This window comes from Mesoplodon densirostris, chromosome 6 (assembly GCF_025265405.1).
Source record: "Mesoplodon densirostris isolate mMesDen1 chromosome 6, mMesDen1 primary haplotype, whole genome shotgun sequence".
Taxonomy (NCBI): domain Eukaryota; kingdom Metazoa; phylum Chordata; class Mammalia; order Artiodactyla; family Ziphiidae; genus Mesoplodon; species Mesoplodon densirostris.
In genome coordinates this window covers 58477768-58490654 of record NC_082666.1, presented here as the reverse complement: position 1 = coordinate 58490654, position 12887 = coordinate 58477768, and the positions used below count along the sequence as shown (strand labels likewise).

At 34.2% G+C, this 12887-nt stretch overlaps 1 protein-coding gene across 4 annotated transcripts in view; it reads left to right on the top strand.

The window, feature by feature from the left end:
• DENND4C (DENN domain containing 4C) overlaps window positions 1-12887 on the top strand; it is a 127100-nt gene that overhangs the window by 75993 nt on the left and 38220 nt on the right. For 2 of the 4 annotated variants that reach the window (XM_060102037.1, XM_060102038.1), the window contains exons 15-20: window positions 82-212; window positions 2150-2282; window positions 4438-4644; window positions 9231-9359; window positions 9551-9698; window positions 9973-10119. In XM_060102037.1, the coding sequence (XP_059958020.1) occupies window positions 82-212; window positions 2150-2282; window positions 4438-4644; window positions 9231-9359; window positions 9551-9698; window positions 9973-10119 (895 nt within the window). The remainder of the gene's footprint in view (window positions 1-81; window positions 213-2149; window positions 2283-4437; window positions 4645-9230; window positions 9360-9550; window positions 9699-9972; window positions 10120-12887) is intronic. The other 2 variants (XM_060102040.1, XM_060102039.1) reach the window with 1 other exon arrangement.

Sequence of the window (12887 nt, the reverse complement as noted above, 5' to 3'; positions counted from 1 at the left end):
TTTTCTTAAATTTAAGTTTTAATGTTTCAGAATCAGGTCTTGCTTATATGCAAATTAATTGGAGAAAATAATTATTTTTAGGTTGATTTTGATTCAGCAGAAGACACCAAATTGATAGAGCTAGATGACTCACAGAAAAGTGAGCATACTGTGTTCATAATGCCACCTGAGCCACCGCCTGATGATGGAAAGGATCTGGCACCAAAATACAGGTAGCAGGAATTGTTTTAAAGAGTTGTTTGGGCACAGCTTTAATAATTTGATCTTTTGTGATTATTAGTAGATATGTTGTATAGTAATCATTTGTGAAGGTCATTTTCAAAATGTATTTAGTGAACTAATGGAGATGAATATTTTATGGAGATATCACCAGGTATTGTAATTTAAGAATTGGACAGCCCAATTGGAAGGGAAACCAGATGTTTATCACTGTTAACCTAAACATTTACCATATTTTAATCTTTAAAAATTTCATTTCTGAAGAAGAAAAAATTTACTTTTGTGAGGTTCCCCCTCCCTTTGGGGGATTTTGTTGTCAATGTAAGGACTGTGAAATTCTTATTATTAATAAGAATTTATTAATTCTTGAGTAATTCTTTTAGCATTAGTAATATATCAGAGAAAACTTAAAAGTAGAGGGCCAGGAATCATTCTTTATTAAAATAAACTTATAGGATTTGGATGGGAATCTTTTAAGAAATTAAAATGTTTGATTGTTTATTATTATGATCATTTGAATACCATTTAATCGGTTTAGAAAATCAAACAAAAAAACTAGCACATTGTTTTAGCACCAATACTTAATGACTGTTAACAATTATATGTTTATCTTTTTTGTCTTTTTGTACATAAATTTGCATTTACTATACTTAAAACAAATATTAGTTCATCTTGTACATATTCTTTGTGATGTGTGTTTGCTTTTAATGGTCTGAACATTTTTCCATGCCAATATATAGTTTTGTGCCATTCATTTTAAATAACCACATTGCATGCATTTATTGTGATTTGTTAAACTAGTCTCCTGTGGATTTATTTATAGTTCTTTGCTATCTATACCTTTGTGTGTATACACAGTTATTTTCTTTGGCTGTATTCATAAAAGAATTTCTGGGGCAAAGGGAATATAAAATAAGTGTTTTCCAAAAATATAGAATTAATATATAATCTCACCAGGACTCCATAAGAATGAAAAATGTATACCTGAGATTGAGTGGTTTAATTAAGTACTATTTTGATTGCATGTTAATTATAGAACACTTTTTTACTTTGGCTTTGATCACTATACATTGGAATGCAGGTATTGACAAATAAGTAAATCAAATAGGAAAGGCAGTATATTTCAGAAGAAGATTGGCCAAAGGAAATAATTAGGCAATTTCTGAGAAATCCCAATAGTTGATAATATGAAAGTATGTTAAGCTTTTCTAGTATTTAAAGAAATACAAACCAAATGAGTAGTAGAAGCATTTTTAGTCTATCAGCTTGAGGATAGGCTATACTTCTAGTTAGAGTGTATGTAAGTATAACCTCTCTGGAAGTAATTTGATAGTGATTATAATAATTTTTATTTTCTTGATAAATATTTACCATAGAAAACTCTGTTATTGGGCATTATTCTAAGAAATTAAGTAAAAGTATTCACAAAGATAAATGTACAAAGATACTTAATTGCAAAAATTGAGAAATAACCTAAAAATGTCCAACAGTAAAGAATTGGTTAAATTATGGCACATCCCTAATATAAAAATATTCAGGATTTTTTCCTTTTAAATGTGAATGCAAGGTACTTTTATAAAGAAAAAATTACAAAGTATACTAAATGTTATCTTTTAATATAAATTATCATTGAACACATGGGTCCTGTTGAAAGGGTTACTAATTCTTCTGTCAAGATATCAGGGTTTTCTGTGTTCTAGGGATTGATTGAAAATAATAGGATGCAGAGGAGCCAAAGTTTCCATGTAGATAGTCTATGTATCTTATAATTGCATCATCTTATATTTTTGAAAAAAAAATTTCTATACAAGGATTTTGGAAAATAATATTGGGTACATTTGAGGCTTAGTAATATTCACCTAAGTTCTGGCATAATATTAAGAGTTAATGTACTTTAAATCAGCAGTTCTATTTTTGCTTTTTATTTTAGTTACAAATACTTTCCAAGACTGGACCTTAAGCTTTTTGACAGACCACAGGAGTTGAAACTTTGTTTTAGTAGACACCCTACTGGGAGTAGCATTACAAACAGTCCAGCTCTCATGGCTAAGAGAACTAAACAGGTCAGATATTATTTATCTAATTTAAAATGTAAACTATGTATATGTGATATGCAGCTCATAGTTTAGACTTGTCAGCCACAGCAATTATTTGAAGACCCACTATGGTTGTTAATGAATTAAAATCGATTTCTTGCAACCCTACTTATAATATTGAGGCTGAAGTTTTTGAATGCTTATGTTTATGTTCTAAGAGAACCTTGGGAACTAAATACACTTAAAAAATCTTTATTGAAACATAATTCATATACCATAAATTCACTTGTTTAAGTATACTCACTGGCTTTTAGTATCTTCACAGGGTTGTGCAGCCACCATCGCAATCAATTATAGAACATTTTCATCACCCTATAAAGAAAGCCTGTACCCCTAAGCTGTTAACCGCCCAGTTCCTCCATCTTCCACAGCCCCAGGCAATCACTAATCTATTTTCTGTGTCTATAGTTTTGCCTGTTCTGCGCATTTCATAAAAATGGAATTGTGCAGTTTGTGGCGTTTTGTGACTGGCTTCTTTCACTTAGCCTAATGTTTTTAAGGTTCATCTGTGTTGTAGAATGTATCAGTATTTCATGTATTTTTATTGCTGAATAATATTCCATTGTGTGAAATATTTTATTTATCCATTCATGTACATGTGGGTGGTTCCTACTTTTTGGCTGTTATGCATAGTACTGCTGTAGACATTTGTGTATAAGTGTTTGTGTGGTTATATGTTTTCATTTCTTTGGGTTATATGCCTAAAGTAGAATTGCTGTGTCATATAGTAACTCTGTGTTTAACCTTCTGAGAACTTGTCAGACTGTTTTCCAAAGTGGGTACACCATTTAAAATTCCCACCAGCAGTCAGAATTTTACCACATCCTTGTTAATTCTTGTTATCTTCTGTCTTTTTGATTATAGCCATCCTAACGTATATGAAGTGGTATCTCATTGTGATTTTGATTTTTCTTCATGGTTAATGTAAATATATTTTCTACTGAATATTACGTTCTAAGGGGAGTTAACTTAGGACAACCTAGACATCTTGTTTTAATACTATATCTGATTTAGGTATAAAGAGTTAAACTATGGTTAGGTGTGAGTTAAAATTGAACATCCTTTATACATATACTGATATTTTGGGGGTCTACAAAACATGGAAAATTTCAGAATGAAATTCTTAGTTCAGGTTTTACCAATTCATGTACAGTCTCTCACATCCTAGGGGTAACCTGAGGTGATCCTTAATCTCATATAGTACACAATTCTCTCAGTGTTGTCTGAGGGGAATTTTTTTTTTAACCATTATCAGCTTAATAAAGGCAAGTTTTTTTAATGTGACAGTTTTGCTACTACACCTTTAAATCTCATTTTCACCAGAATTTTTTTTCCAGGCAAGTCTCTTGGAAATAGAGCTCATAACAGTATGTTTATTTAGGGCATATCCAGCCGAGGGATCTTTAGTGCAAGGCAGACAGTGGCAGTCTGACATGTGTGGAGGGCTCTATAGTTTCTGGGAATATGTAGTTTGATAACGCTCAGCAGGTGACTTTGATACCTTTTTCTCTCTTCCACCTAAATCAGAATGAAAATCAGAACTAGAAAACATGCCATAAAACTATTAGGTAGGAAGGTCTGTGATCTTTCTCAGACTATGTTGCCTGCAAAGGAATAGGTCTTTTTAAGGAATCAGTCAGTGAAGGAATTAACACAGAAGGTAGAGTGGAAATCTTGGTGGGGGAATAGCCTAGGGCATCTTAAACTTTGTATCAGGGGAAGAGTGAGAAGACTCTGACTTTTCAAGAATGATTCTATAGAACTATAAGCTATAAATGAAATCCCTTTCATTCGTCAAACATATGAGTGCCTTATGAGTGAGGGGCACTTAGTTACCCATTGTATTATAATAATATGAATGATCTCTGCTTTTAAGGAATTTCTAGTCTATTAGGAGACACCTGCTTGCCAAATAGTTGAAATACAGTATAAAGTGCTTCTATAGGAAGAACCATGGGGGCACTAAGTAGGAAGCCATTCACAAAAGCAAAACTATGAAATGCTTGATTTTAGAGTCAAATTTTACATTGAATTCCTCTCTTCCTTTTACTTCTCACTTTTCCTGTCATACTAATGAATTTTAGTGAATGCCATGATGTTTTGTTTATTCTTCTCTTTCTAGGAGATAAAAACAGCTCATAAGTTGGCGAAGAGATGCTATACAAATCCACCACAATGGGCCAAGTGTCTCTTCAGTCACTGTTACAGTTTATGGTTTATTTGTCTCCCAGCCTATGTTAGAGTTTCTCATCCTAAGGTCAGAGCACTTCAGCAGGCATATGATGTACTTATTAAGATGAGGAAAACAGATGTGGATCCTCTAGATGAGGCAAGTACAACAAATTGAGTTATTGTTACTAAGATAAATTTTATTTGTATTTTTAAGAAAATTTAGGTCTCAGTTGCTTTCCAGTATCCTCGAATATTTTCATTAAGTAGGAAAGGTAAAATTGTTATCCTGTTTCATAGAGCTAATACTTATTATTTTAAAATACATTTATTTAAAAATTATTGCTTTAAAATGCAGCAGAGACTGACTTCCTTAGACCAGATTGTTTGCACTTGATAAATAGAAAAAAATATTGACCTAATTTTATTCTCAAGATAACTTTATTAGGAAGCAAATAGGCCTTTAGTAAGTGGCTCTTCACTTGGGACCTGTGTCCTAGGTGAGTTACATAACCTATATGTGTTTCAGATTATGTATCTGAAAATGGAGGTCTGAGTTTCTTAACCTTGGCACCGTTGACATTTTGGCCCACATCATTTTTTATTGTGGGATTCTGTCCTGTACATGATAGGATGTTTAGCAGCATCCCTGGCCTCTGTGCACTAGATGCCAGTAGCTCTGTGCAATCAAAAATGTCTGCAGACATTGCCAGATGTCACCTGGGGGATAAAATTGCCCCACTGAGGTATATAATATTTAGTTCCTATCCTCAAATGGTTAATTTGACAGTTAAATCAGTTAATGTACATAGTGTGCTTAGACGAATACCTGGCTGATAGTAAGCGCTCAGTGAACAGTGTACTACATCTCTTAAGCCTCAGAACCATCCTCAGAGATAGGTAGTGGTATTATCCAACTAACGGTTGAAGAAACTGAGTTACTTATTTAGCTCTTCTCTTTGCTGCTTTTCCCTTTAAAAGTTACTTTTGGTGTTAAAATAACTAAAATGATTATTTAGAACCGGATTAGAATTTAAAATGCAGTTGGAATAAAAATTCAGATTAATGGGTGTTTGGGGAGAAGGAGAGAGCACAAGGTTAGAAGAGAAATGCAATTGAGGAGGGGCACATTATAGGCTTCAGCAATAACTGTAATTTTCTCCTCTTATAAAATAAAAATCTGAAACTGATAAAGCATGTACGTTATTAAGATTTGATAATGCTTGTGAGCACACTAAAACTCATTTTTCTCTAAGTATTATCTGTATGTTTTAAAAAACTTTTCAAATGAAAAGATAGTTATAAAACAAGTAAAATATCCATTCTCACATTTGATTACATTTTCTCTTCATCTGATGTTTATAAAACTATTTGGAAATTAAAAGTGCTTGATCAGAATTAGTGTTTTGTACCTCATACATTTAAATGTTTTAAAAAACTTATTCTGGGGCCTCCCTGGTGGCGCAGTGGTTGAGAGTCCGCCTGCCGATGCAGGGGATACGGGTTCGTGCCCCGATCTGGGAGGATCCCATATGCCGCGGAGCGGCTGGGCCCGTGAGCCATGGCCGCTGGGCCTGCGCATCCGGAGCCTGTGCTCCGCAACGGGGGAGGCCACAACAGTGAGAGGCCCGCATACCGCAAAAAGAAAAAAAAAAAAAAAAAAAAAAAACTTATTCTGATAGAGATATATCTAAGATAATATATCTAAGGTAATATATCTAAGATATATTTTAAGATGTGCTTTAAGTTTGTGCAAGCACAGAATATTTTTAATGTGCTTTAAAATATACTCTATGAGAGAGCTAGTATTAATTTTGTTACTGCACACTAAACTCAAAGCACAATACTTGATTAAGTTTCTTTGATAAGTTCATAAGACAAATTGCCTGAAAAGTAATCTCCTCTATAGATATTAAGTTTCTAAGGTAGTCTTTGTTACAAGTAATTACATTCTCCTATTTTCTAACATGTAGCAATTATGACTAGTAAGCTAAAAAGGTTTTTTAGACTATTTTCCCAATAAACACTGATAGGAGGCTTAAAAATTTGGAGGTTAATTTGTTGTATTCCTACTTATAACAAGTTATATTGACAGATTTGTAGTCACTTGAAGTAATTACATCTCTACAACTGGAAGAAAGAAATGTTTCTTTATTTTAAAACTTAAGGATGCATATTTGCTTGGCATATTTGACGCATTTTATTTGTTTATTGATTACACACAGAATAGCACATTAAAATTTTCACAGTATTTTTATGTACATTATTTCCTTTGGTATTCCCAGCAATTCTATGAGGCAATTATATATTAGCTACATTTTACAAAGAAAGAAATTTGAAACTTAGATGAAATGACACACACATAAGGCCACCTAGCAAGTAAGTGGTTTTGATTTTTAGGTTCATACTCCATTAGAACCCACTGTCTCATTCATATGCTTAATGTTTTGACAGCTTTGTGTTCTACATGTTATGTTTGCAGAAGTTGTAATAACGTAGATTTTTAAATAAAACTAGTAAAGACCCAGAAATAGCATATGCCATGTAGGCTAAATTAAAGTTAAAATGCATAATGTGTTTTGCTTTTAATACTATTTATTAAATTTTTAATGGAAATGAAATGTTTGTGTCAAGCTTATTCTTACCTTGTCTCATCAGTCTATCCATATAGATATTGTTGTACATTGTTGAGTAACAAACCACCCCAGAACTTAGTGGCTTAAAATAACCATTTTATTAAATCTTATTACTTTATTTGCTGAAAATCCAGGAAGAATTTGAGGTGATTTTTCTGCTCCACATTGTATTACTTAGAATCACTTGGTTGTAATCAGTTGCTAGCTGGTCTGGTCTGGAAGGTCCAAGACAGCTTAACTCACATGCCAGCCAGGTACCTTGGCAAGGTTATCTGGAAGGCTGGGCTCAGGTGGACCCCTCTTCCTCCATGTAGTCTCAGACCTCTCCATGTGGTACTTGGGCTTTTCCCATGATAGCTTAGCACTCCAAGAGCATTTGTTTCAAGACAGAGGAAGTGGAAAGTGACCTTTCTTAAGGCTTAAGCCAGGAAACTGGTACAGTTGTCACTTCAGGCAAATTCTGTTGGTCATGTAATCTCAGAGGCTTTCCCCCTCAATTCAAGGGGAAGGGACATAGACCTCTCACAGGAGGAGTAGCAAAGAGTTTGTGGCCATCTTTTATCTAACATAGATATCTAAAAGGTATCATGTTGTAGGCAACAAAATACTGCAATTAAAAAATTATATCCCTGGCATTATTACTGTTTCTTTAGTTTGATGCCTGGCTCTTATACCGGTAAGCCTGGAAGTTTGGAGGAATAGTTTGTAGACTTCAGAATAAATTAATTGTCGAGAATGGTTTTGGAAAATTTTAGATTAATCCCAATTTGACATAGAAAGTGATTTACTTCTTCATGGCTCATAGAATCTTAGAGTTGACTAGGACTTCAAGGTATTTTAGTAAAACTTCAACCTAAACCTGAGATGTTGAAAGTCTAATATATGGGACCTTGCCTATGCTTGAGTTGGCTTTGTTAGAAAGTTTGTGTTTTATGCTGAGTTCAGTTCCACCTCCCTGCGGCTTTTTTGGGACTGCAGAAGCTGTTCACTGCTTCTTTCAAGTGACAGCTCTTCAGACATTTGAAGAACTCTTGTGCCACGTTCTTCTTAATCGCGTCATACATTTTACCTAGTTCTCCCATGTGTTCCTAATTTACGTAGTTTCCTAACACTTCTTTACCCTAGTCATTTATGACGTTGCTCGAACGGTTTCTGAACTTCTCTGCTCCTAACTTAAACTCTCCATTCCTGGCTTTAGAGTACTCATCGTTATGATCCTCTGCCTCTTCAAATCTCTTTCCCTACTTCTTCTCTTGAATAAAATATCCTTTCTCAAATCTATTTACTTTCCCCTTTAGTAGAGAGTGCAACTTGGCTTTATGGTACTCACAGTTGTTAAACAGCTCTGTTATAAACAGAGGACATTTTAGAAGTCCCAAGAAGAGTATCTTTTTTATGCATATTTTCTTATTCTCAGATTAAGCTATAGTAGTCTTTGGCTGCCGTGTTCACTGCTCTTGTAAACTGGCTCACCTCTTTGCCAGGGATCCATGAGATTCCTGTTTCATTCTTCATGGTTTCTACTGTTGTCTTCCAAATGTGCTATTCTAACTTTTAGGAGTTCCGCATTGAGTCGTCCTCTTCTGATCAAATTTAGCCCTCTTCAGTAAACACATATTCTCAGAAAAGCCTTTGCTAATAATATTATAGTGTTTTTAACTTTCTTCTCATCCTTTTTTTAAGACACGGGTTCATAGAATCCTTTTTGTTATGTAGGCATTCTGGAGATGCTGCTTTTAATTCCTTTGGCATAAAATAAAGAACATGATTTGGGAGAGAGCTATTTTAATCATGCTTGATTTTAAAAATGAATTCCTTCTCATATTATGGAAAACAATAGTTGTTTTCTTTGTGTAAACTTAGTTACTGAAACAAACGGCACACGTGCCCTTAGGTCTTACGTGGAAAAGTTAATAATGCTGGTACTTCCATTAATGAATAGTTTTAAAAAATAGTTTACCGAGACTCTCAAACCAGAACAAAGGAGAAAATAGTAATAACTGTTGCTTAATAACTTTGAAAAGAAGAATTGAGTAAAGTCATTTAAAAATCTCTACAAGTCACAGACTAATATGCTAACTATTAATGCTTTGATGTTACTTTTTGTTAGGTGTGCTATCGAGTAGTAATGCAGCTTTGTGGACTTTGGGGTCATCCTGTCTTAGCAGTGAGAGTTTTATTTGAAATGAAAACTGCTAAAATAAAGCCAAATGCTATTACTTATGGCTATTATAATAAGGTAAGTAGGATTGACATTAGGCAATATATGCTGCTTATTAAGATTGATAAATTCATTATGCCTTTTATTTAAGAAACTCTTTTTAGACGTTTTGGGGTAGAATTCTTTTTGTATATATTATATGTGTATGTATTTTTAAAAAATTCAATTATTCCTAATAAAGATTATTTTAACCTTTATTTTACCTTTAGGTAGTTTTGGAGACCCCGTGGCCTAGCAGTAGTACCCGCAGTGGTATCTTCTTATGGATGAAGGTACGGAATGTGGTACGTGGCTTGGCACAATTTAGGCAGCCACTTAAAAATACCGTGCAAAAGTCACAGGTCTCCTCAATATCAGGTAATAAATGTGGTTGGAAAGATACTTTCTTGCTGAACCATAAGCTTTATAGACATAGGAATTTTTACTTGTATGAGGCAGAAAACCTAAATGAAATTCTAGTTGATCTTTTCATATACTACTAAAGATAGAGGTTGCCTAGTCCAAAATTATTTTCTCCTCTCACAAATTTAGAAAGTATTCTGCAACTTTAAATGAACTGTGAGTCACTCATGTTTAGCTTCAGAGATTACCAGTGCATGAGTTATTGAACTGCTGTTGTCCTTATCTTTAGCTCCTCAAAGTGCCACAGTTGGAAGTGATGGGGACACGGTGAGCCACGGTAGTGTGGATAGTTCTAATGATGCTAACAGTGGGGAGCACACAGTCTTCGTCAGAGATTTAATCAGGCTTGATTCCACTGATAATCACTCTAGCACAGGTACTAAAATCTGGATTTTACTAACCCTTCACTTACTCTCATGTTAAGTCTTCCATTTTTTAAAAAAACTTTTACCTTCCTCTCTCAAGTTTGTGCAATATGAATACCTAATAAATACCATCCATAAATAAGGGGAGAAAGTACACCTCTGATTGCAGATCACTTCTCTCATTTCCTATAGTATAAAATAAACTTGGGAGTGCTGTGCAAAAGGCTCTTACATGGTACTTCTTTGTGTTCGTTCATTGTTAATTTGCGAAAGTATATGATATAATTGTTAGGAATTGTGAGCTGAGGAACTTGACTGTTAGTGACACAATTGCAAATCTTTTTTTCATTAAGTGGATAATATTTATTAAAGATTTGAGATTATGAATATTGAAGAGGGAAGAAAATAAGTCACATACCACGAGAAAGACGTATTCTTTGCATAGTCATTACTTTAAATGACACTTTTTAAAATCTGAGAAACTACTGAAGCTACTTTTACATACAAAGCTATGGGCATAATCTCTGTCCTCTGAAGTTAGAAATAAGCTTAATTAAAGTAGCACGTTGAGCAGATACATGTGTGTTGCACATCCTTCTTCTCGTGTTTTTCTTTTTTGTTGTTATTGTTAATATCTCAAGCTTTTCTTTAAAAGGAATTCTGAGTCTAATTCCTGTGCTTCATCTGATGAACTTGTCTCAATGACTGAAGTTTCCTTTTCTCTGCTCTTTGTTGCTCTGCTTTTTGCTCTGTGCTGTTTCTTGGTGCTGCATTTGTCCTTGGCTGTCATGGTGTGGGGTGCAGACAGACTTGTGTGACGTGAAGCTATGGATACACGTGTGCATTAATTCTACCCTTGAATGTTAACCACTTCAGGTAATTTCCCATTTATTAGGTTAAATTTTGCGGACATGCAAGGGTGGGGGAGAGGCCTTTTGTTATATTTTAAGTACTGTTGCAAGTGGAAAGCAATTTTAGTTTTCTTGGCTTTTTCTCCTTCAGATACGTGTAATTTTATACATACTACTGAAAATACCCAACTAACACTTTATGATCAATTTGCAAAGCATATTTGTTATCTTAATTGAAAATACGCTATGCCTTGCTACAATTCTTATTTTGAGGGTGGTTTGTAGCATCGAGTCAAATGGTTTTATGAGCGTTAAAGATTTCAGTATTCCAGCTGTTAAGGTGGTTTTTGCTTGCTAAAACTGCTGATTCTTGTGCTAAAAACTATCCCCATAATTACAGAAGCATGTATAAATTGGTGAAAGTCAACATAAAGCTGTAAGTTGCAATCCTGTTTGTAAATTAAATTTCTTTCAACATGTAGGAATTTTCATGAGACTTTCATTTGAAAACCACCTTATTTTATTTCCTCCTGTATTTTTTTCCTAGTGCTTATAGAATAACTGGATTTCATTTATGGAAAATAAAATAATTTGTGGTATGAAACCATTTCACTAATAATAACAATAATAATAGATAAACACTCTCCTTATCCCTCTGGATTTTTAAACTTGTCTCCTTTAAAGGCAAAAAAAAAGATTTACTAGTAATTCTGGGAAACTGCATAAAGATTCCATATTCCCCAGTTGGGGGAGAAACTTAAGATCCCTTTTTCATATATTTCTTTTAAGCTTCATTTCAAATGACTGAAGCTCTGATACTGAATTTACAGTGATCATGTGTCTCTGTAGAGTTTCTGGTGATATCATCTGATATTTTTGGAGACTTCCAGCCCAGATGCTTAAGTTACTCTTTTCATTAAGGATTATCTCACAGAATCTTTCCACTTAGTACCTGATCCTGAGTCACTTAGCTTGTTGAGGGCATATCGGGGTTTAATCAGTTTACTCAGTTCCCAGTCTAGTGTCCATTTCATGGCACCGTAATGCTTTACCAGACTTTCTGAGGGGGGCCAATAAAAAAAAAAAAAAAGACTGAAAGAAGTCATTCAAAATAGCAGTATTTTTTTAATTAAAAAAATTTTTTAATCAAAGTACAGTAGATTTACAGTATTGTGTTAATTTCAGGTGTACAGTGATTCAGTTATATACACATACACACATATACACATATATATTCTTTTTCAGATTCTTCTCCCTTATAGGTTATTACAAAATATTGAGTATAGTTCCCTTTGCTATATAGCAGGTCCTTGTTGGTTATCTAAATAGCAGTTTTTTTTAAAGCCTAATTCTTTTGTTATATGGCAAACCCAAAGTTTGAATGGCAGTTTAAAAAGTGGTAGAAAGTGAAAAAAGAAAAAAGTGGGCTTCCTGGTGGTGCAGTGGTTGAGAGTCCGCCTGCCGATGCGGGAGACACGGGTTCGTGCCCCGGTCTGGGAAGATCCCACATGCCACGGAGCGGCTGGGCCCGTGAGCCATGGCTGCTGAGCCTGCGCATCTGGAGCCTGTGCTCCGCAACGGGAGAGGCCACAACAGTGAGAGGCCCGCGTACCACAAAAAAAAAAAAAAAAAAAAAAAAAAAGTAGTAGACAGTGGAAGGCACTATATTTTTTGTCTTATGTGTTTTTCATTGACATCCTTTATAATGATCCCCTAGTAACTTGCCTTTATTTCAGTTTTAAATGATAGAACATTAAAGCCAAAACAGACTTTAAAAAAAATTTTAAACTTATTAAATGTTTCAAGAATAATACGAAGAACTCTTGAATAACTTTTATTTAGATTCATTCACTTTTAGTTAGACGCATTTGCTTTATCAGTTTCTTTCTGTACACATGCACTTTTTTCCCCTAAATTATGTGAGAGCA